The 21,750-nt window shown below is 45.0% G+C and overlaps 1 protein-coding gene across 1 annotated transcript; it reads right to left on the reverse strand.

Moving 5' to 3' along the window:
- Positions 1 to 1,384: 1,384 nt before the first annotated feature.
- On the reverse strand, positions 1,385 to 8,535 carry LOC310994810 (BTB/POZ domain-containing protein KCTD9-like). Its single transcript, XM_083983663.1, has 12 exons — positions 8,385 to 8,535; positions 8,129 to 8,250; positions 7,980 to 8,023; positions 7,264 to 7,351; positions 7,040 to 7,098; positions 6,287 to 6,415; positions 6,121 to 6,188; positions 5,427 to 5,522; positions 3,717 to 3,866; positions 3,518 to 3,623; positions 3,275 to 3,408; positions 1,385 to 2,732 (listed from the first exon to the last, which is right to left on the reverse strand). The coding sequence occupies exons 1-12, from the start codon at positions 8,430 to 8,432 to the stop codon at positions 2,616 to 2,618; spliced, it is 1,161 nt and encodes a 386-aa protein (XP_083839789.1). The 5' UTR covers positions 8,433 to 8,535; the 3' UTR covers positions 1,385 to 2,615.
- Between the last annotated feature and the right edge of the window lie 13,215 nt (positions 8,536 to 21,750).

The raw sequence follows: 21,750 nt of genomic DNA on the forward strand, positions 1-21,750 counted from the left end.
AAAAATCTGACTTTCTTATTACAAGCACAAAAAACTTCCTTTCACTGGCAGATTTTTCTACTTATTTCAAGTGAAAATTAGTTTGAAACAAGTGAAAATGATCTAAAAACAAGTTAAGTTTTAGTTGATGAGTCTTATTTAAAGTGGAAAGAGATTAGTTTTGACTAGAAATGAGACATTTTGAAAAGAAATAAGACAAATATATATAGTTTTTGCAGTGAGTAAACTGCTGTAAATTCACATGCATGACAAAACAGTGATTAGCTCTGAACCAATCAGACGCTGAGATTCTGATCTAAATGCAGTGAGGAGAGGATGGAGGCAGCAGCTGTAGCTTTTTTTGTTTTTAATCTTTACTTTATGTTTTCTATTGCACGTTATCCACTGTTAGTTTCTAGATGAAGTGTTTTCCTTTAAATGATGATGCAGAGGTTTAAAGTCACACTCAAACTGAAGCAGCTTCGACTTTTGAATCTTAAATCGCCTGAAACAGAAACTTTTTTTTCCTCCATTTTGATTCATTGAGTCAGAAAAAAGAAACAGAGGAAACTCATCCACAGGAGAGATGAACGTTTTTGTGTGGAGCAAATCTGTTTCCTCTGCAGCGACTTGAGTCTTTTTAATAATAAATCTGGGGGCCTGATGTTAGGCCACGCCCCCATCGGCCCCGCCCACTGGACTCAACATGATAAAACATCTGCATTTTCAATCAAGTCACACTGAAGATTGAAGCTCAGTGTTTTTTTTTTTTTTACTCTGGGATGGTTCAACTGTCATAAAGAAGCAGAGTGTGATCACATGGCGAATGGACGTGGTTATCGAGGCAACAGCGCCCTCTGTTGGATCATTTGGAGCACAACAACAACCTGCAGCCGAGCAGGAAGCGGCTGGATGAATCTGACAATATTATAACTGTTTGATTCAAATGTTAAAAGGGATAGTTCACCCAAAATTCAAATTTCACTCATTATCTACTCACCCTCATGTTACAGGGGGTCTCGGCGTAGCAGTGCATGTCCATTTAACGGTTGCAAATGGATACCAACTGTCTTCGTAACAAAAAGACACACCAAAAAACATCCAAATACCTCCATGCTGCTCGTATGTAATGTCCGTCTTGTATTGAAGCCCCGACATGCGAAATTGTCCCGAAAAAAAATTAAATAAGTCTATATTTCAAGCTTGTTTTGTAGCGGAAGCTCCTCTTCTCTAATGAGTGAAATTTCAATTTTGGGTGAACTATCCCTTTAAGGTGGTTTAATTTAAATAAAGTTTAAATTCAAAGCACAAAAAGGAACAAGAGAACAGGATTTAAGAAAAAAAAACATTTATTACAACACGTTGCTCATAAAACAACCAGAAGAAGAGACAGTTCAGCTTTAGCACCTCTGGTTTCACAGTTCACATGAAACGTGCAGCGACAAGTAAACATCACACACTCACACACACACTCACACACTTTATCGCTCTCACACACGCACACACAGTCAGTAGGACTCCACATTTACTGAAACATGTTTTTCTGTTGGCACCGTGTTGAAAATGTAGAAAATCAGCAGGTTGATGAGACGAACAATCAGACGTTTTGACTTCAGATGCAAATAAAATTCATCTGGACACAAAGAAATGTGCTTTTTCATAATAATGACCTGTGGCGTTTGACATTTACTTTAAAATCCTTATCACAAAATATTTAAGACATTAAAGACGAGCTGTTGAGGTAACATGGAGACTTTATAAAACAGATTAACTCTGGTTTACTGTTTGTTTCATTTCACTGTCATTTATATTCTATTTAAACTATGATTTTTTTTTTCATGAACATTGAGGCTGTGGTTGTTCAGTAGTTTTTTCTTATTTTTTCACATCTCACGGTAGAATTAACGTTTAATTAAAATGTATTTGAATGAAATGGATCAACGTCGGGGTTTTGGAGGTTTATGAATATCATAAACTAAACTACATTCAGAGTCTCAGAGCTGTGGAGTGTTCACTTCCCACAGAAAACACAGGAAATCTGAGTCTTCTACACTGGTAAAAACAACAAGTTTCTGAGTTTGACGGATGTAAAAAAAAACAAAAAAAACAAAACAAATGTTGCTGTTGTTTGGTTCAGAGCGAAATATGAGGTTTGGTGTTTAGTCGGTACGGAGAGAGAGGAGGGTCAAAATTACTGATGGATGTGTTTCATGGTCCACAAAGGAAGAAGGAAATCTTAACGCATGCACACTGGAAGAATTTCAAAATAAAATGTTATTAGTCACTATAGAGGAATGTAGTTTACGGAATCCCGTAGAGTCTTTTTACCGACAATCACTGATTTTTATATTCACTGTATCATTTGTGGCATTTAACAAGAGAAAATACAAATATTTTCTGACACTCAAATGTCAAATCTGATGATTTTGCTTTTGTCTAAACTCTAAAAATCTCTTTGGGTTTTGAGATAAAGTAAACAACCCATCGATTATTGGAGAACACAATCAACAGATAAACTCAATATATGAGTTTCTGAATCGTCTTGTTTTCCTTGTGGACCATGAACACGACTGATCATCACTGTTGTTGTGTGTGTTGTGCTGCGTTTAAAGCTCAGTGAGGAAGATGCTGGAGTTTTACCGCACACTCTGAGACATGTGCAGAGGAGTCAGCATCTCCTCGAAGATCGCCCCCTTCACGTTGGAGCCTCTCAGGTTCGCCTCCTGAAGGTCACAGCCCGACAGGTCACAGTTCTGCAAAGATAAAATAATAAAAACACCTGAATGCATCACTGAGCTTGGAACTGGAGGGTTTTCAGAGGGGGCGGAGAAGTCGGCACATAATAATAAATGTTTTCATTGAGTCTTTCACCATTTTGGTGGTGTAGCTCCACCCTGTTTTGGTTATGTCTATGTGTAGCCCCCAACTGTTTTGGTTATGTAGCCTTGGCCTGTTTTGGTAATAGCTGTGTGTAGCCCCACCCTGTTTTGGAAATATAATTGTAGTCCCGCCCTTTTTTGGGGATATGTTTGTATCCCCTGGTTTTTTTTGTCTGTGTGTAGCCCCCAACTGTTTTGGTTATGTAGCCCCACCCTGCGTTGGTTATGTCTGTGTGTAGCCCTGAACTGTTTTGGTTATCTAGCCCTGCCCCATTTTGATTATGTAGCCGCCTGTCTTGGTTATGTCTGTGTGTAGCTCCACCCTGTTTTGGAAATATGATTGTAGCCCCGCCCTTTTTTGGGGATATGTTTGTATCCCTGGGTTTTTTTGGTTATGTCTGTGTGTGTGACCTCACCTCCAGGTCGGTCCCCGCCAGCGTGGCTCCTCTCAGGTTGCAGTTTTTCAGTTTGGCGTTCTTCAGCGTGGCGACCCTCAGGTTGATGCCCGTCATCTGACTCCCCTCCATGTCCACGCCCTTCAGATTGGCCCCTGACAACAACATGTAAACACACAGATTCAGCTGTGAAGCTCAGTATACATATATAAACTTAATTTATTTCAGGTTTATCAGGAGGAGTCGTGTGATTGGCTGCTTCACCCTCCAGGTTGGCTTTGATCCCGGCCGGATCCTCAAAGTTACAGCTCCTCAGTGACGCTCCCTCAGCGTTGGTGCAGAGCATCTTGACTCCCTGGAGATTGGCTCCCTGAAACACACACACGCACACACACACACAGTTAGCTTTATTGTCTTTATATCGACTGTATTAATGAATTATGATCTTGTGTCGGAGCCTCACATCCAGACAGGCCAGGGAGAGGTCGGCCCTCTCCAGGTTGGCCCCGCTCAGGTTGGCGTGGGTCAGGTTGGTTCCTCTCAGGTTGGCCATCTTGAAGTTGATGTAACGTAGATCCAGACGAGAGAGATCGGCTCCGGTGAAGTTCAGACCCTGAGGACACACAGACAGACACACACTCACAGTCAGAGTGAAGCACTTGTTTCAGATGTTTCACCTTTGTGAATAATTTGATGTCACAGTATGGACAGATTCAGTGTTTTGGCGACAAACTGCTGAAGCTCCCACCTTGTTTAAATAAAGTTGTTGTTAAAGCAGAAGTAAGTGGTCCGGTTGTTTTCGCTAATGCTGCGTTCCAGGCAGGCTTTTGAAATCGTAAATTACAGCTTCAAGTCACAACTTACGACTTTGTAGCGTTCCAGGCAACCCACTCGTGTTTTTCCGACCTGTTTTACCGGTGAAAGTCACTATAACGGCCACTCGTAACTTCCGACCGGTGAAGTCGTACCAGATCGAACTGGTACGACTTCACGGTCGGAAAAATACGAGTTTCCTTGAACGCACCATAACAGTCCTCGTCGCTACGTCACCACATTCACGGCGTTCCTTGGCTGCACACACAGCCCTGCATGCCGTTCTCTCTCCTCATTGGATAAAAACTGTAGGATACGATAAATGTTTTCTCTTCGGCTCAGAGCAGAGCAGAGTGACTGACAGACCCGTGTTTCAGACCAAACACTCTATGTAAGTGATTGCTGTCGGAAGATATAACTATTTAAGACTTATATTAACACAAATATATCACTTACTTCTGCTTTAAATACAAAATTAGAGTATGAGAAAATTAATTCTCGAGTTTTAATTAATGTAAGATATCTTGTGATTAGGGGTGTAACGGTACACAAAAGTCACGGTTCGGTACGTACCTCGGTTCGGGGGTACGGTTTCGGTACAACAGACTCCAGACTGAATGTAAAACTAAAATCTGTCTTGTGTTATAAAAGTTAAAAAATAAAAAAGAATATAAAATAAAACAAGTGCATTAGGAGTGTTATAATGCCATTCATTAATTCTAGAGGAAAAAAACTTGCACTTGACAACTGGCAACTATTATAAAAAACAAACAAACAAGAAACTAACATCAATGTTGGTTTACACAGTTAATTTAGACTAGATGCCAGTTGCTTTGTTGATGTTTCTGGTCCTGTCTGTGTTCATAAAACAGAGGCAGCTACACGCACATCCCAAAAAAACTGAAGACTAGGTGCTGGACCACCAAGAAAGACACAGGTAAGGAAAAAAGGTGACCACACAGTTGCTGCAACTTTGAGGCTCATTACCGCTACCTAGATTGGAGTGAGGACTCAAACTTTTTATTTTTTTTATATTCACTTCATTGACTGTGTGCACTGAACCGTGACGAATACATATACCGTTACACCCCTACTTTTGATATTCAAATTTCTTTCTCTTTCTGTTCTTCCTTGTCACTCTTTCACTTTCTTTTTAAATCGTTTTCTGTTTTTCCTCTCTCTTTGATGTCAGATCAATGTTCAGATATTGATCCGTTGTAGTGACGCCTCACAGGAGCTGATCAAACATTCAAACATTATTCACATTATTAAAAATCTCCTGACGTCTTGTCTGCTTCTGAGGAAACTTTTGGTCAGAATCAAACATCCATCTCCTCCTGTGTGTGTGTGTTTCCTCTACCTGACAGCGCAGCTCCGACTTGGTGGTGGTGGCCAACAGGAACCTGATGAACTCCTTGCGGCACAGAGGTGAGTGGTCGTCGGGCGGCTGAGTGGACTGAAGAAGAGGAGGAGGAAGAGGAGAAGGTGAAGCTGCTGCACCTGAACATACATGTAGAGGGTTCCTACAGCTTAAGCCAAGTTAAATTTAAGACTTTTTTAAAGCCACTTGAAATGAAATTTAAGACTGACTTCATAATAAACACAAATGCAGAAAAGGAAAAGAAAAAGAAAAAACACCACATCAATTACATAGGGTTAGGGACAATTGTACCCACTTTCCTATGTGATCCAAGGTAAAGTGACTGCTACATGAACATTGGATTGTGTCTCTTTCCAGCTGTCCTTTCAAAATAAATGCATAAAAAGTCAGGAAAAAAAAAACACTGACTCGGGAGCTGGTGACGGCCGCCACTAACTTCTCTATGTTGAAATGTTACCAATCATTTTGAGATTTGAGACTAATTACGACCATAAAATCCCACTTACCATGTGTTAACATTTTTAAGACTTTTGAAAAATTGATTTAAGACATTTTAATGCCAATCAAGGCCTTGATTTTAGATTAATGAATTCAATGCCTTTTAAGACTTTTTAAGGATCCGTAAGAACCCTGATGTATTTCTTCTACCTGTCTCTATGTCTGTCTCACTCACCTTGATGAGCGTCTCCAGCTGCTCCGCCAGCTGCTCGATGCCGAAGAAACGAGCCTCCTCCAGGACACCTGCAGGAGGTCAACAAGAGGTCAGAGGTCATGAGAGGTCAGAGGTCACGGACACAGAGGACAATGAGTCGACACTAGATCACTGAGTCAGTTTTTACCCAGAGGGTTGATGCCTTCGTTGATGATGAGCTGCCCGTGTCTCAGGTAGTTCAGGATCGGCTCAAAGTAGTCGGGACTCCGATCGATCAGGTAGGCGCCCTGAGAGTCCTGCTTGTTCCCCCACACGTCTGGACACACACACATGCACACACACACACACACCAGGGTTATTATAGTTCACTAAGACTAGCAGTGAACAAATAATTTAGTAACCTGAAAAAAAAGACAAATTTTCCCAAATGAGAACTAAATAAAACGAAGAAAAAGAAAAAGAAAACTGTTCGAAGCCCAAACTGATGACAATTTTCTGTCCTTGTGATAGACTAAAGTTTTTTGAATTGAATTAAATTGAATTGAAAACTACAATGAACAATGTAAAACTAAGGTAAACTAAAGTAGAGTCTGATAACATCAGCTTAGTTGAATGGAACCTGATGAGGACTGATGGGAACATTATGGGATGGATGCAACTAAAAGGGAACAAGTTCATCTTCAGAGGTCTGACAGAGGCTTTCTGCTAAAACCTGGACAACTACAACTAAGACTAAATAAAAACTAGTCAATTCCCCAAAAATAAAAACTAAATTACAACAGCTTCATCACTTGTTGAACTAACTAAAACTAAACTGAAGTAAAAAAGCAAACTGAAAGACTAAATAAAAATAAAAACTAATGAAAAATTTAAAACTATAATAGCCCTAAACAAATAAATAAATAAACAAACAGATAAAAAGTTGAAGGGGTGACGTCACCTTTCTCTCTGAACATGTGGGCCAGCATGCTCTCAGGCTCTTGACTGACCAGGGTGCTCCTGAGGACACACACGCACGCACGCACACACACACACACACACACACACACACACACACACACACACACACACACACACACACACACACACACACACACACAGAGTTATGACAGGTATTATTATGATTTAACCACAGTGAGACTCCTGCAGGGCGGCCATGTTTACCTGGTGGTGGTGAAGCAGCGTCCGCCCACGTTGAGCGTCAGCCAATCGGTGTGAGTCTTTTCAGGATCTCTGAAGTCATCATGAAAATCTGGACACACACACACACATATATTTCTTTTCTTTTTTTTTTCATTGGAGCATGTGTTGTTTTGTTTTGATGCAAGACACTGTGAGGTTTTTGGAAGTTTCTGGACAGTCACTGTGTTTGGTTCATGTATAATAAAGTTACATTTGAATAAAGCAGCAGATTTGTCCATTAACAAACACCTGAGAAAAATATCCCTTTAACAGCCCTATTTTATTTACATTATAATATTATTAGCTACTAATATTCTGGATGGACTACTGAATTTCTTTTAGGGGATTAATTAAATACAGGTTTGGTTAATTTTGATAAGTACTGTCATCATTAACACATCAGTCAAATGTTTCAAATTAACACAGTTAACACAGCGGCATCCTTTGAACAAATAAAACATGTTTGATTACTTTGTTATTAATCATGATTAAATATTTTAATTAATTGGCAGATCTAATAAGGACATAGTTTTCCATATATTAGGCCTATGTATCTGTTGGTCTTATATAATTGTATTTTTCACATTTATTTATTTACTTAAAACATTTTCTCTTCTGTAATGAGGGAGCAGCTGAGGATCAATAAACTATCTGATCAGATTGATTGGTAAACAAAGGAAGTGATCAGTTCTTCTCACCTTCACACGAGTCTTCCTCTGATATGTACAGCACATCATCGTCTCTGCAGGGATACACACACCCACACATAGAGTCAGTACAAACACACACACACACACACACACATGAACACACGCCGCTGCAGTAGTATCGATCCTAGCCTCGCTACCTGATCAGTGTGACGTCATCGATCAGGCCGCCGTTCCCGTTGTAAACACTAGAGGCTCTGATCCCCAGTTTGCAGCTGGCCACCGACAGTAGATCCTCCATGGAGCCGTACACGGCCACCACCTGTCCGGTAACACACACACGGACACACACACACACACACACACACACGGACACACAGACACAACATTAGCTACTGTTGCTAACAAACCGTTGCTAACCAACACCTATTTCCCCGTTTTCTACCTCGTGCTCACCTTTCCGTTAGTACACGTTCCGTTAACGAACAGCGTCACTCTCCTCATGGCGGGAACAGACCGGTGGGAGCTTCACATACGCGAGTTTTTATCCTAAATACATGTTTTTACCTGTTGTTTTTAGCTGCTAGCACTTCTTCCCCCCTTCTCTCTCTCTCTCAGTCTCTTTCCTGACTCCGCTCAAACGCCCAGCGCAGCCCGAGCAGCCAATCAGCGACTGAGACGGAGCCTCAACAGCCAATCAGGAAGCAGAGGGGGCGGGACCTGCACAAGCCGGAAAGCTTCAGTAAAGCAACTCGTTTTTTTTGTAGCTTTTTTGTATTCTGACTCCGAGTGATACCTACCACAACGTATTATCTTTAACAGCACATAAGTACGGAGCCCGTGATATATCATGGAATAAAAAAAAGATAATTTGTGGCCACGAAATAGCAAGTCGTTCCCACGAAATAGCAAGTCGTTCCCCAGGGCTGCCAAGTTTCAGAAAATGACAAGAGTGAGACTTTAGTGACATGATGCATTCGGCCGCGGTGGAAAAAAAAATTGGCCTTTTTTTTTTACATCGATTTGGCCCGTTTTAACAACAATCAAGACTGATGTCCTCACCTCCATGCCAGCTGCTCTCCCTGCACTGTGGCCTCCTAATGCTAATCTTAATTGACCAGAAATTAGAAATGAAAATCGTAACACAAATTTTGACAAAAATAGATTTATTTGTCAATATTTCATTGTTCCATTTTAATGTTTTTTGTTGTAAACATTGGTCGCTGACTTTGATGATTTTATGATGGAGGCAGGGGGCTCCCACTTAAAACAGTTGGGCTCAAGGCCCGCCATCTTTACCGTCATAATGGATGACAGAGTTCCTTCAAGGGCCAAGCTGTTGCGGGTCTTAGTCTTGTTTAAATTGACGAGAGAGAATACCCTCTCTGCGTCTGCATTGGAGTGTGGGAGGACCAAGACCAACTTGGCAATTTGTGACAGCTTCACAAACCTGCCCATACCGGTCACCTTTGAAAAATGTACATAGGAAACCTAATTACTCTCAAGTATTTTTGTGTAGTATTGAGTTGATTATGCCAATGGGGTATTCCCATGAGTACAGAATAATTCTTACCTTGTTCTTCAGTGTTGCCATGCTCCCCCAAAAGCCCTCACAGTCAAACATGGCTGGGTCTTCGGGCATAGCAATTTCCATGGACTGGTAGTCCAGGAACTCCTCGCAGAGCTGGTCACGCTCCTCAGGGCCACCGTATTGGAGCAGTTCAGGAAACCTAAAAAAAACACAATGTGCACTGACCTGGTAAAGTATTGTAACTGAAACAGGGGTTGTTTTTCAGATGTGGTCAACAAACAAGAAAATGTGACCACAACCTGGTCTTAAGCCTGCTCAACTTGTAAAGCATATTGAGATACTGTAACTTGTGTTGGGCTTTGGCACAATGGATAAAATGTACTTTACTTGATACCGCCACTAACCTGTCGACAAAGTAGAAGGCATCTTCCACGGCACATTCTGCTCTCTGCTGGACATCCAGAAACATTGCATGTTTCAACAGAGGCTCTTTAATGGGGAGTTTCTTGATTGCATACTCCACAGCCCTTTCAAGAAACGCCACTGCTGCCTGCTGGAACCTCTGCACTTGTTGTGGTCTAATGTCTCCTGCTTCAAGTAGTCGATTGAGTGTGGCTCGAGTAGTAAAGCCAATCACCAACTTTTCTCCTACAAGAGACACAAATCAACAACTTCAGATGTACTTAATTCTGTATGTACCAACATGTCAGTATGGGACGGGAATAAGACTGTGTTGAGTCACTTCAGAACCACAATAGTTAGCTTGAAAGCAACCTTTTAAATATCTTCATCATATCAGTGATTGATTAAACACTTTATCGGACAGAAATGCAAACGTGTGTTTGGATAGTGCATGTGCATATTCTGATGTAAAACTTGGACAATTACTAATTACCTGGCAGTTGGTTGGATGGCTCTTTAAAGTTTATGTCATGCAGTTCCCGGTGCTGTAATGCTGTGGGCTTCAGAAACTTTGAGAGCAACTTGCGGATGAAACTTCTCATCTAAAAATTTCAGAAAGATTTACAAATTTTAATTTATTTCGTGATAATAAAAAAGGAACAAAGATAGAACATCATACTAGCAAACTGTATTCCAGCCTTCCCAATTTACCTCATCATGTAGAAGGAAGATGGACGACTTCTCCCTCTGAAGGAGGAGGTTGAAGGTGGAGAAGACTGGAAATGTTGCTTGATAGAAAAGCAGGTACACCTCTGTGATTGGGTCAGAGAATGCCCCCACAAGCCTCCTGAACCTTGGCTGTTTGTCATCTGTGGGAAAAAGAGAGCAAAAAATGGTTGTGCATAGTACATTTACTTTTCAGTCTGTTCTAATAACCATGCATTTGGATCATTGAAAATGTGATACCTACTTAATGACTTCAGGTAGCTGGCCAGTGGCTTATACTGCTGCAGGATACGAGTCAAACACTTCTCCAGGCTCAACCATCGAACGGAGACATGCATGAGCATTTCCATATATTCACTTCCATGGAGCTCACAGAATTCTATGACAAGGATAGAACATCTTAATGCCAATTTGATCAAGCCCTTCTGGATTTAATTTGTACTTCATGGGACTGCACATACATACCTGTCAGGTAACCTTTACGATTGGTGCTTCCTTTAAACCAAAGTCCAACATCCACAGCGAGATCCTCTGGATCAAATCCACACACCTGCAATACATGATTATTTATAGTCACAATACATTGTTGTCATTGGTTCATGACACCGCACAGCATAACAACCTGTTTGACTTGATATAGGCTACGGATACGGTAGGTCTTAAGCACACATGATTCAACTCACCTCCAAAAAGGCTTGACCAGCCTGTTTGGCTGTGTTGTGGATGATGTGACAAGGACACCCATGGATGTAAATGCTGGCATGTTGTTGATGAATTCTGGATGCGATGGAGTTCCTTGCTCCTGTATTGACTGGAGCATTATCAACAGACAGGCTGACACAGTTTCTCCATGGTATGGCATTTTTCTGCAAGACCTCATCCATCTTCTTATAGATAACTTCAGCCGTGCCGCAGTTTGGCCCAGTGGTGGGGCACATATCCAGGAACCTGTGGACAACTTTGCTGAGGTCACTGTCATACAACCGCACAGTGAGTGGGTTCATCTTCTCACGTCCTGTAACAATAGGTAGTACATATCATTTATGTGAGATTAAAGATAGACAGACGACATTGTGTGTGTCTTTCCAATTAATATCTTCTAAAAATGTGTGCTGGAAAGTGTGGAAAATTTAATGACCTGTATCATTTGATCCGTCTGTGATCAACGTGAAAGGATTGGTCCTCATCTTCATGACCAGTTCCTTTCTAAAGTGAGGAGCCACTGCTTCATTTATTATGCAGGACATTTTTGTGCGAGCAGACTTGAAGTTCTGTGCAGTAGGGGAATCTTTGAAGCATTCTTTTAGCAATGGGCTGAAGTGATCAGCTACTGCAAATGGCACATGGTGTTCCACCATTGACACTGCTACCTTTACCTCAGCTCTCCTTGTCTGCAACAGAAAGGTGGTAATTAAAAAGCAAATCATGCACAAAAAACATTGCTAAAACATTGAGTGTCATTTGATTGAATGAATGTCTTAGCAGCAGACTCAATGTCCAAAGAAAACGCTATTACATACAAAAAAATAAATAAATAATAAGAACAGTTAAAATGCACATTAGATTAGACAAGGTATTTGTTTCATTTACTATGTATTTATGCTGATAACCTGCAAGTGCAATCTGAATAGCATAGTACCTTGACTTCCTGAGCTGTCATGCCACCAACAGTGGCTGGGCCATAATATGGTGCAATGCTGGCTGTTGACTGTACTGCCTGTTCTTTGGTACGATGCGCTTTGCTTTTTATATGCCTTGTGACATCTGCCTTTCCTTGATGGGCACAGCTGTTCTCGTGTCTGCATATAGCGCACCAAAAGTAGGAGGTGGTTGTGCCTACAGTGATGAAGGGCCATTCTGCTGTCCACTCCCTTTTAAAAGTGCACCTGTAGATGGCTGCTCCACTCTTGGCTTTCTGTTTCTTCCCTGTGTGTACTCCCATCTCCACTGTTTTCTCTGCTGGCTCTTCTTCCTCCGTTTCTGTGTTCTCAATCTCCTCTACATCTTCATCCTCAATGTCCTCTCTCTCTTCATCCTCAATCTCCTCTCTCTCTTCATCCTCAATCTCCTCTCTCTCTTCATCCTCAATCTCCTCTCTCTCTCTCTCTTGTGATCTCTCTCCTTGACCTTCTGCACTCTCATTGTCAGGGGGTGCATAAGGGGGGGGTGTCACTGTCACTGCCCAGAACGACAGCAGATCTCTCTGCTGCCTCTTCCTCTTACTACCTAGCATCTTTCAAAAGATAGACATGTTACTGTTTGAATACTGTTTTACATTGAGACTAACCAATGTCTCTGAGTCTGGCCAAGATAGAATATAGCCTATACCGTAAAACTTCAAATATATTTTGGCAACCAGAAAACAATGTTTGATCCGGCAATAATTTGGGATGGGCGTTTATAAAAAAAAATATTTTGCTGCCCGCGGCGGTCAACTGGCGACAATTTGGGACTTTGTGACGCTTATTTGAAGTTTTACGGTAAGAGAAGAGGCAAATAAATGTTACACAGCCGGTGCCTCTTCAAGAAATACAGAACAAAACAGTACATTAACTAGGAAACTCAAGGAGAAAGAGCGAATATCAACAGTGAACAAAATTGAGTTTACCTACCGTCCGTCTTCCAGCAAGCAGGAGGAGTCGGGTTTGAATTTCGGCGCGGTGCGGTCAGGGTGCGGTGCGGTCACGGTGGTGTGTGTGAAAATCGTTAGAGATGCTAAGATCCGCCCCGTTGCGTCTGATTGGCTTATATCGCATGGTGTCTCTTCCGTGGTTGGTTAGATGGATTGGTTATCTCGGGCAGTCAATCAAGAGTCTCGAACTACGGCAAGCCGCAAGGACCAAAGTTTATTATCATTATTGAATGGGGAAACAAGCGTGAGAAATGCCAAGTGTGGCGTGTGGTGTGAGAATGGGTCAAATTGCGTGACTGTCACACTCAAAGCGTGAGACTTGGCAGCCCTGCGTTCCCACAAAATAGTAAGTCGTTCCCACGAAATAGCAAGTCGTTCCCACGAAATAGCAAGTCGTTCCCACGAAATAGGTAAATCGTTCCCACGAAATAGTAAGTCGTTCCCACGAAATAGCAAGTCGTTCCCACGAAATAGTAATTCGTGCCCACGAAATACTAATTTGTGGCCACGAAATAATAAAACATTATTCCTGGACAGCTGGGCAAGCAAATCGAGCGCACCTTCTCAAACAGGAACAGGCGCTGTCACACAATGGACAGGGATAGTATGATAGAGTTTTATTTTAGGCTGGGAATGAAATACAAAGACATTTTAAAAAGCATGGCATTGCAGGGATTCATCATTAGCGAGAGTCATCCTAACAGACTATTAAAAGCCAGGTCGCTGCACCGGCGTAGGTACGACTTGGACGCCGGGATAGATTTCATTGTTGACCAACTGCAAGGCTCTGGAAAGGATCACGGTTATCGGTGGATGTATACAAAGTGTATACAACACGGAATTCGTATGAGAAAAGAAGACGTCAGGATCCTCCTCTCTCTGCTGGACCCCATTGGTTCACAACTTCGACGGACCAGACATCTCAGGAGGAGGCAATATTTTGCTCAGGGACCTAACTTTGTGTGGCACATAGACTCATATGACAAACTAAAGCCATACGGGTAGGCCTGGGACGATAACAAATTTTGCTGGACGATATATTGTCCCACAAATTATTGACGATAAACGATATTATTGACACATTTTTTGAGAACAAATTAATAACCACTAATATAATAATAATATTTCATAATAATGCAAGTAGCTAGACCCTTTTAAATGTGATAAACTTTTATTTCTCTGAGTATTGTTTTTAAACATTGTAATTGGAATGACAAGAACTTATATAGCTACTATCCTAAATATATAAAATAAACAAAAAATAAAAAAACAGTGCAGTGCAGCTCTTCTGTCATAACTTTACGTGAAGCTCCACTTTTCATTCAAACAAACTAATGTGACTTCCACACATGACATGTAAGATTTAATCAATGAGACTGTGGAGATGTAAATAATATTGATCAGACTGGAGACGGAGGTGAGTTGAGTCAGTTTACTCTCCACAACAAAACACTGAAAACTACTGGTTGCTAAGAAACCATCAACATTCTAAAGAACCCGGAACCGGCATGAGCTCTCAGGTTGCTAAGTAACCATGTAAACTCTTAAAGGTACAAGACCTCTGGTACCTAGGTGAATGTCTCTTAACTATTAACTATTGTGGGTCACCACACAGGCCCCCCCAGAATTCACCCATACAGAAAAATAATGCAAACATACAGGCAATCAACAAAGTTCAACACCCAAAACAGTGAACAGTTTTCAAGAATAATCAACGGGGTGGGGGGCGGATCTGGCGGCCAAAACGGCTGCGCTTAGCAAGAGGGGGGTTAAGGGAAAGAGGAGGGGCAGGGGCAGTGCTGGGGGCCAAAGCAGGGGGGCGTCCCCGCCGCGGGGGCCTGGCCAACTCCACAGGCTCTTCCACGTCCAAATGAGCAGGCTTCAGACGGTCTATTGCGATGCGTTCTGGTTTGCCTCCCATGTCCACCACAAAGTTCTTAGACCCCCACTCCAAGACACGGAAGGGCCCATCGTAGGGGGGCTGCAGCGGGGTCCGATGACTGTCGTGGCGGATGAAAACATACTTGGCCGACGGCAGGTCCTTGGGGACGTAGGACTGGGGGAGGCAGTGACGAGATGTCGGCACGGGGGCAAAAGTGTCAGTGATGTCTCGGGCCACAGTCTGATGAGAGTCAGCTGACCAGGGAGCTGTTGCATCTGGGAGGAACTCCCCCGGGACCCGCAGTGGCTGGCCGTACACCAGCTCGGCAGATGAGGCCTGGAGGTCTTCCTTGGGGGCAGAGCGGAGACCGAGCATGACCCATGGAAGGCGGTCGACCCAGTCGCTGCCTGTAAGGCTGGCACGTAGGGAGGCCTTCATGGCACGATGAAACCTCTCACACAGTCCGTTGCCCTGCGGGTGGTACGCCGTGGTGCGGTGGAGCTTCACCCCCAGGTGCTCAGCAACTGCAGTCCAGAGCTCCGACGTGAACTGTGGACCCCTGTCAGAGGTAACGTCCGATGGTGTGCCAAACGGGGCCACCCAGGATGCGATGAATGCTCTGGCCACCTCTGCTGACGTAGTTGAGGACAGGGGAATAGCTTCTGGCCACCTGGTGGTCCTGTCCACCATGGTGAGGAGGTGAGTGAACCCGCGGGAAGGAGGCAGGGGGCCCACCAGGTCCACATTGACGTGATCGAAACGCCTCTCAGGTACTACAAAAGGTGCCAAAGGGGCCTTGGTGTGACGCTGCACCTTGGCACGCTGACATGCCACACAAGCGCCTGCCCAGGCTCTGACGTCCTTCTTAAGGCCCGGCCAAACAAACTTGGCCCCTACCAGCTTGACAGAGGCCTTCACACCCGGATGAGAAAGGCTGTGGATGGTGTCAAAAACCTGGCGTCGCCAGCCAGCAGGCACGATCGGGCGTGGTTGGTCTGTGGAGACGTCACAGAGGAGCGTGGTGTTGGCTCTGTCGAACACCACGTCCTCCAGCCTCAGTGCAGTGGGGCCCTTCTGACAAGCCAGAATGTCCGAGTCTGTGGCTTGGTCCTTCGCCATAGCAGCATAGTCCAGTCCCAGGTGAACAGAGAATGCAACCACCCGGGAAAGACAGTCGGCGACGAAGTTGTCCTTGCCCGCCACATGCTGAATGTCTGTAGTGAGCTCAGAGATTGCAGAGAGCTGCCGCTGCTGACGACCAGACCATGGCTCCGAAGTCTTGGACATGGCGAATGTCAGAGGCTTGTGGTCCACGAATGCAGTGAACCGGCGACCCTCCAACAGGAATCTGAAATGTCGGGTTGCGAGGAAAAGACCCAGGAGCTCTCTGTCGAAGGTGCTATATTTTTTTTCATTGTCGCGGAGCTGCTTGCTGAAAAAGGCCAGGGGCTGCCAGGCACCGCTCACCCACTGCTCACACACCGCCCCCACTGCATAGTCAGAGGCGTCTGTAGTGAGGGCTATGGGGGCACTGGGAGACGGGTGCGCCAGCAGGGCAGCGTTGGCCAATGCGGTCTTGGCAGCACAGAAAGCTTTGTCTCTCTCTGGGGACCAGTCCACTTCACTATTAGCTTTTTTACCTCGCAGGGCCTCGTACAAAGGACGCATGAGGTGGGCTGCATGGGGGAGAAAACGATTATAAAAGTTCACCATGCCCAGAAATTCCTGAAGAGACTTTGTGGTGCGGGGACGTGGGAAACCAGTGATTGCCTCCACCCTGGCAGGAAGAGGAACCGCTCCCTGTGGGGTGACGTGGTGTCCCAGGAACGTGATTGACAACTGTCCAAACTGGCACTTGGCTGGATTAACAATAAGTCCATGTTCACTGAGCCTTTCAAACAGCTGCCGGAGGTGTGTTAGGTGTTCCTCAACAGATGTGCTGGCTACGAGAATGTCATCCAAGTAAACAAACAGGAATGACATATCTCGTAGCACAGAGTCCATTAGCCGCTGAAATGTTTGTGCCGCCCCTTTAAGTCCAAAAGGCATTCGCAGGAATTCAAAAAGGCCAAATGGTGTGATGACAGCTGTTTTGGGTACATCCTGCGGATGGACCGGAACCTGGTGATATCCGCGCACCAGATCAACCTTGGAAAAGATAGTGGCCCCCGCCAAGTGAGAGGAGAAATCCTGTATGTGCGGGACAGGGTAGCGGTCAGGGGTCGTGGCGTTGTTCAGGCGACGGAAATCACCGCAGGGGCGCCAACTGCCGTCAGCTTTAGTCACCATGTGTAAGGGGGAGGCCCATGGGCTGTTCGAGCGGCGCACTATGCCAAGACGCTCCATAGTAGCGAACTCCTCCCTTGCGATGGCCAGCTTGGCTGTGTCGAGGCGGCGGGCCCGTGCGTAAACTGGGGGGCCCGCGGTGGTGATGTGGTGCTCCACGCCGTGTTTAGCCACCGCAGATGAGAACGTGGGTGTGGTGAGGTCAGGGAACTCGGAGAGGAGGCGTTGATATGGGTCTCCAGTGGCAAGCGTGTTTGACAGGCAGAGCGCTCCAGCCCCCCCGAGTGTGCAGGGGTATGATGCAAAAGAAACGGCATCAATGAGTCGGCAGTTTGTAACATCGACCAGCAGGTTGAAGGCGCAGAGGAAGTCCGCGCCCAGGATCGGCGTAGACACAGCAGCCATAACAAAGTCCCAGCCAAAGCGCCGTCCACCAAAAGAAACCTCCACATACCTGGTGCCGTAGGTACGTATGGGCGTGCCATTGGCTGCATCCATCTGGGGTCTGTGTCCGCCAGCCATAGTGTCCACAGTCTGTGCTGGCAGGATGCTACACTGAGCTCCCGAGTCGACCAGCAAACGTCGGCCGGACAGCTTGTCGGTGATGAACAGCAGCTTACAGACATGGCCAGCGCCCATAACTGCTAATGAGCGCCGGCCCTGGCGTTTCCCTGGACCCAGCTGCATGGCTTGCGACACTGCTTGGCCTTAGCTCCAAACCTGGCATGATAATAACACAGTCCACCATCATCACGCTGGCGGCGGGCAGTCACTGCGGCCGCGGTGCCAACAATGTCAACAGTGTCCTCCAGAAACGGCTGCGGAGTTGAAGCCCCTTGGTTAGGCAACACTGCGTGGACAAACTGTAGCCGGTTAGCGAGGAAAATCCTGTCCGCTTCCTCAGCCAGGGCACGATAGTCTTTGGATGAGGAGTGGTGTGAACTGGCCAGAGCAGTGCGCACAGGCGCGGGGAGCTGCCGCAGAAAAATGTGCGTAAAAAGGAATGAGGGATCCGCTGAGCCCAACACCGCCAGCATTCTCTCCATCAGCTGTGACGGTTTGCCGTCACCGAGGCCGTTGAGGGACAGCAGGCGGTCCGCTTTCTCCAGTTCAGACAGCTCAAAGAGTCTCAGAAGGAATGTCTTCAGTGTGCCGTATTTACCGGTAGCCGGTGGCGCTTCCAGCAGCACCATTGCTCTGGCCGTCGTCGAGGCATCCAACGCCGCCACAACATGGAAATACTTTGTAACGTCCTGCGTTATTCCCCTCAACTGGAACTGGGCTTCGATGTGTTGAAACCAGGCTCGTGGGTTGTGCTGCCAGAAGTCCGGTAACTTAACGGTCGCGGCGTAGATGTTGGCGTTGACATTAACCGTGTCATTAACCTCGCTCGGTGCCAGTGCCGCCGGAGTGTTGTGTCTGCTTCCTTCGCCGTCAGACATGTTCGTATTCTCGGGGTCACCAATTGTGGAGATGTAAATAATATTGATCAGACTGGAGACGGAGGTGAGTTGAGTCAGTTTACTCTCCACAACAAAACACTGAAAACTACTGGTTGCTAAGAAACCATCAACATTCTAAAGAACCCGGAACCGGCATGAGCTCTCAGGTTGCTAAGTAACCATGTAAACTCTTAAAGGTACAAGACCTCTGGTACCTAGGTGAATGTCTCTTAACTATTAACTATTGTGGGTCACCACAAGACTAGCATTTATCTCCTATAAAGTATTAAACCAGCCGGCGGCGGTAAACCTCTAAAAACCTGCTGATTCGTTTTCTTAGTCGTTTTCTCCCCCAATGACGGAGGTTGACCGGCCCGTGAGCTGCAGACAGACGGCTGCAGGCTGTGGGAAGCCCCGCTCCTCCTGCTCGCTGCTACCACATTAGCTCCAACAACGTCGGAGGAAATCTCCTAACAGGCGATATGTGGATAAACTGACCACAGACTGGGGCCTAAACTGTGACTTTCTCGCATGAAAAAATATTAAAACTGTAAAAAAGTGACGTGTTAACAGCCTGGCAGCAAGACGGTAAAATAATTAGCTGCTTAGCTTTACAGCTAGCGCTGCCGGTTGCTGCCAAATGCATTCTGGGAAACAAAGATCCTGGATGACTGAAAAGAGGGTTCACTCCTTTCATTCTGCAAAACAAACGGCCCAGGTGTTGAGACCGATGCACAGAGTGAAGCCTCTTGTCATCCAGCCTGGTTGGAGGCGAGAGACCAGGAAAACAAATACGTGCATGCAAATGGCGATTTATCGAGGCCGGAAAAACTATCGAGTTCATTTTCATTTATCGTGCGATTAATTGATTTATTGATTATCGTCCCAGGCCTACATACGGGATATGCATTAATGGCTGCATTGACGGGTTCTCACGCAAAGTTATGTGGCTGCGGGCCGCTCTCACCAACAACGATCCGAAAGTCATCGGGGGGCACTTTGTGGAGACACTGGAGCGCTGTGGGGGCTGTCCCAGGCTTGTACGGACTGACATGGGCACTGAGAACGTGGTTGTCAGAGACATTCACTACGGAGAGATGACGTGGATGATAGAGCAGCGGAGAGAAGCTATGTCACAGGGGCCAGTACCATAGATATATAAACGTAGATGCCGCGTTCTATATCTGGCGATACGTCAGCGGGGCCGCCATATTGTGCAGGACACAGAACGTCTAAGCCTGTGAATATTCTCATTTGTCCAGGTCCAAGAGGCTTCATGAACTGATGAAGCCTCTTAGATGAGAGGTGAAACGTCTTCCTAGACAAAATAACTGAGTCCAGTTTGATTTAAATTTCTTTGGGGATATCTACAGATCTACAGCTCTAGGTCACTTAATTGTTAGACTACACTAGGTCATTACAATTTGCGCGTCTGTGTGTTTTCCTTTTTATTTTTTATATAATATTCATATGCGGATCAAGAGTGAGCGAGTGAGCGCGAGAGAAACAGCAGATGCGCACCAGATGCAGGTTGACCTGGCAAAAACTCAAACGAGACGGTTAAAGAGAGGAAAAACACAGACTATAGCTACAATAAGAGACTTTGAGTGGATCTGATGGCTCAGGTTTAGTGATGAGGAAACTGTCACTGTCAGCTGCTGCTCCAAACAGTCACTAATTTTAATTTGAAGGGACAGATGTTGATTTTGTTAACAGGGACTTTGTTGCACCCATATCACCGTGGTGCGTCTTTTTTATACAGTCTATGGGTGCGTCTTGAAATCCCTCTTTGTCCAAAGCGGGAGATGACAGAAAGAGTCTGAGAACTACTTCATTGAAGCTACATTGTTGCGAGTTGGCTCCGGCGTACAGGAAGCTCTGCGCCGTGCACACTGTTTCAGCTGCTTCTAGTCAACGTCCCCAGCGTAAATGACGCCTGTGAATAGATTTAATCAAAATCTGGGGTTACAACCATGGTTACAGCGTTTAGAACGGCAGTCCTTTAGAATTTATGCCCTGCACAACATGGCGGCCAGCAGACGCATGGTGGCGCTGTTCGGCAGTATGGAACGCGGCATCTATGTTTATATATCTATGGCCAGTACTGCGAACCAGAGAATTGAGAGCTGGTGGGGAGTGATGAGAAAAGAAGGAATCGAACCCTGGATCACGGCTTTAGGAGAACTGAAGGATGAGGGATTCTTCTCTGGGGATTTCGTTGACATAGCTCTGTCACAGTTCTGCTTCATGCCAATCATTCAGGTAAATAGCCTGCCCTATATTATGATCACAGCAAGATAAACAGAAACTGTACACTATCTTATAGGCCAAATACATATAAGTCACTGAGTTTATGTTTATGTGTGTATTGTAACACACTCTGTATTTATTATGTAGCCTACAGCAGTCTGAAAAGACAAACAGATAAACTCACACACTGTAGCTCAATCCGAAACTACTAGGCTACAACTGTTGCGGCTGGACTTCCTCTCAGCTGACACTTGTTGCCACGACAACGGGGGCCCGCAGCAACCACCCGTTGCTACCTTACGCCATCTACTGGCGTAAGGTAGTTATTTTAGTCCAGCCTGAATCAGGTGTGTCTGTCTACACAAATAAACTGATTAAAATGACCAGGGTGCCACACCATGTAGCTATTAATTCTTTAAACTGTTGTGAAAATAAGACACACCACAATGCAATTTAATCAACTTTTATTGCATTGTTATATGCAAAGGTCACTGTTTAAAAATGCATAGTGTTTCAGCTATGTCTTAATCGTTCTTGTTCCTTCAACAGGAGCTATTAAATGACATCCAGGGTGTTTGGAATGCTCACCGTATAAGGCCCTCCAAGAACACCAACGTGCCAAGTGGGATACCTGATGTCATGTACATGGCCCCTCACCTTTGGGGTGCAGA

This window comes from Trachurus trachurus (assembly GCF_905171665.1).
Source record: "Trachurus trachurus genome assembly, chromosome: 12".
NCBI classification, from domain to species: domain Eukaryota; kingdom Metazoa; phylum Chordata; class Actinopteri; order Carangiformes; family Carangidae; genus Trachurus; species Trachurus trachurus.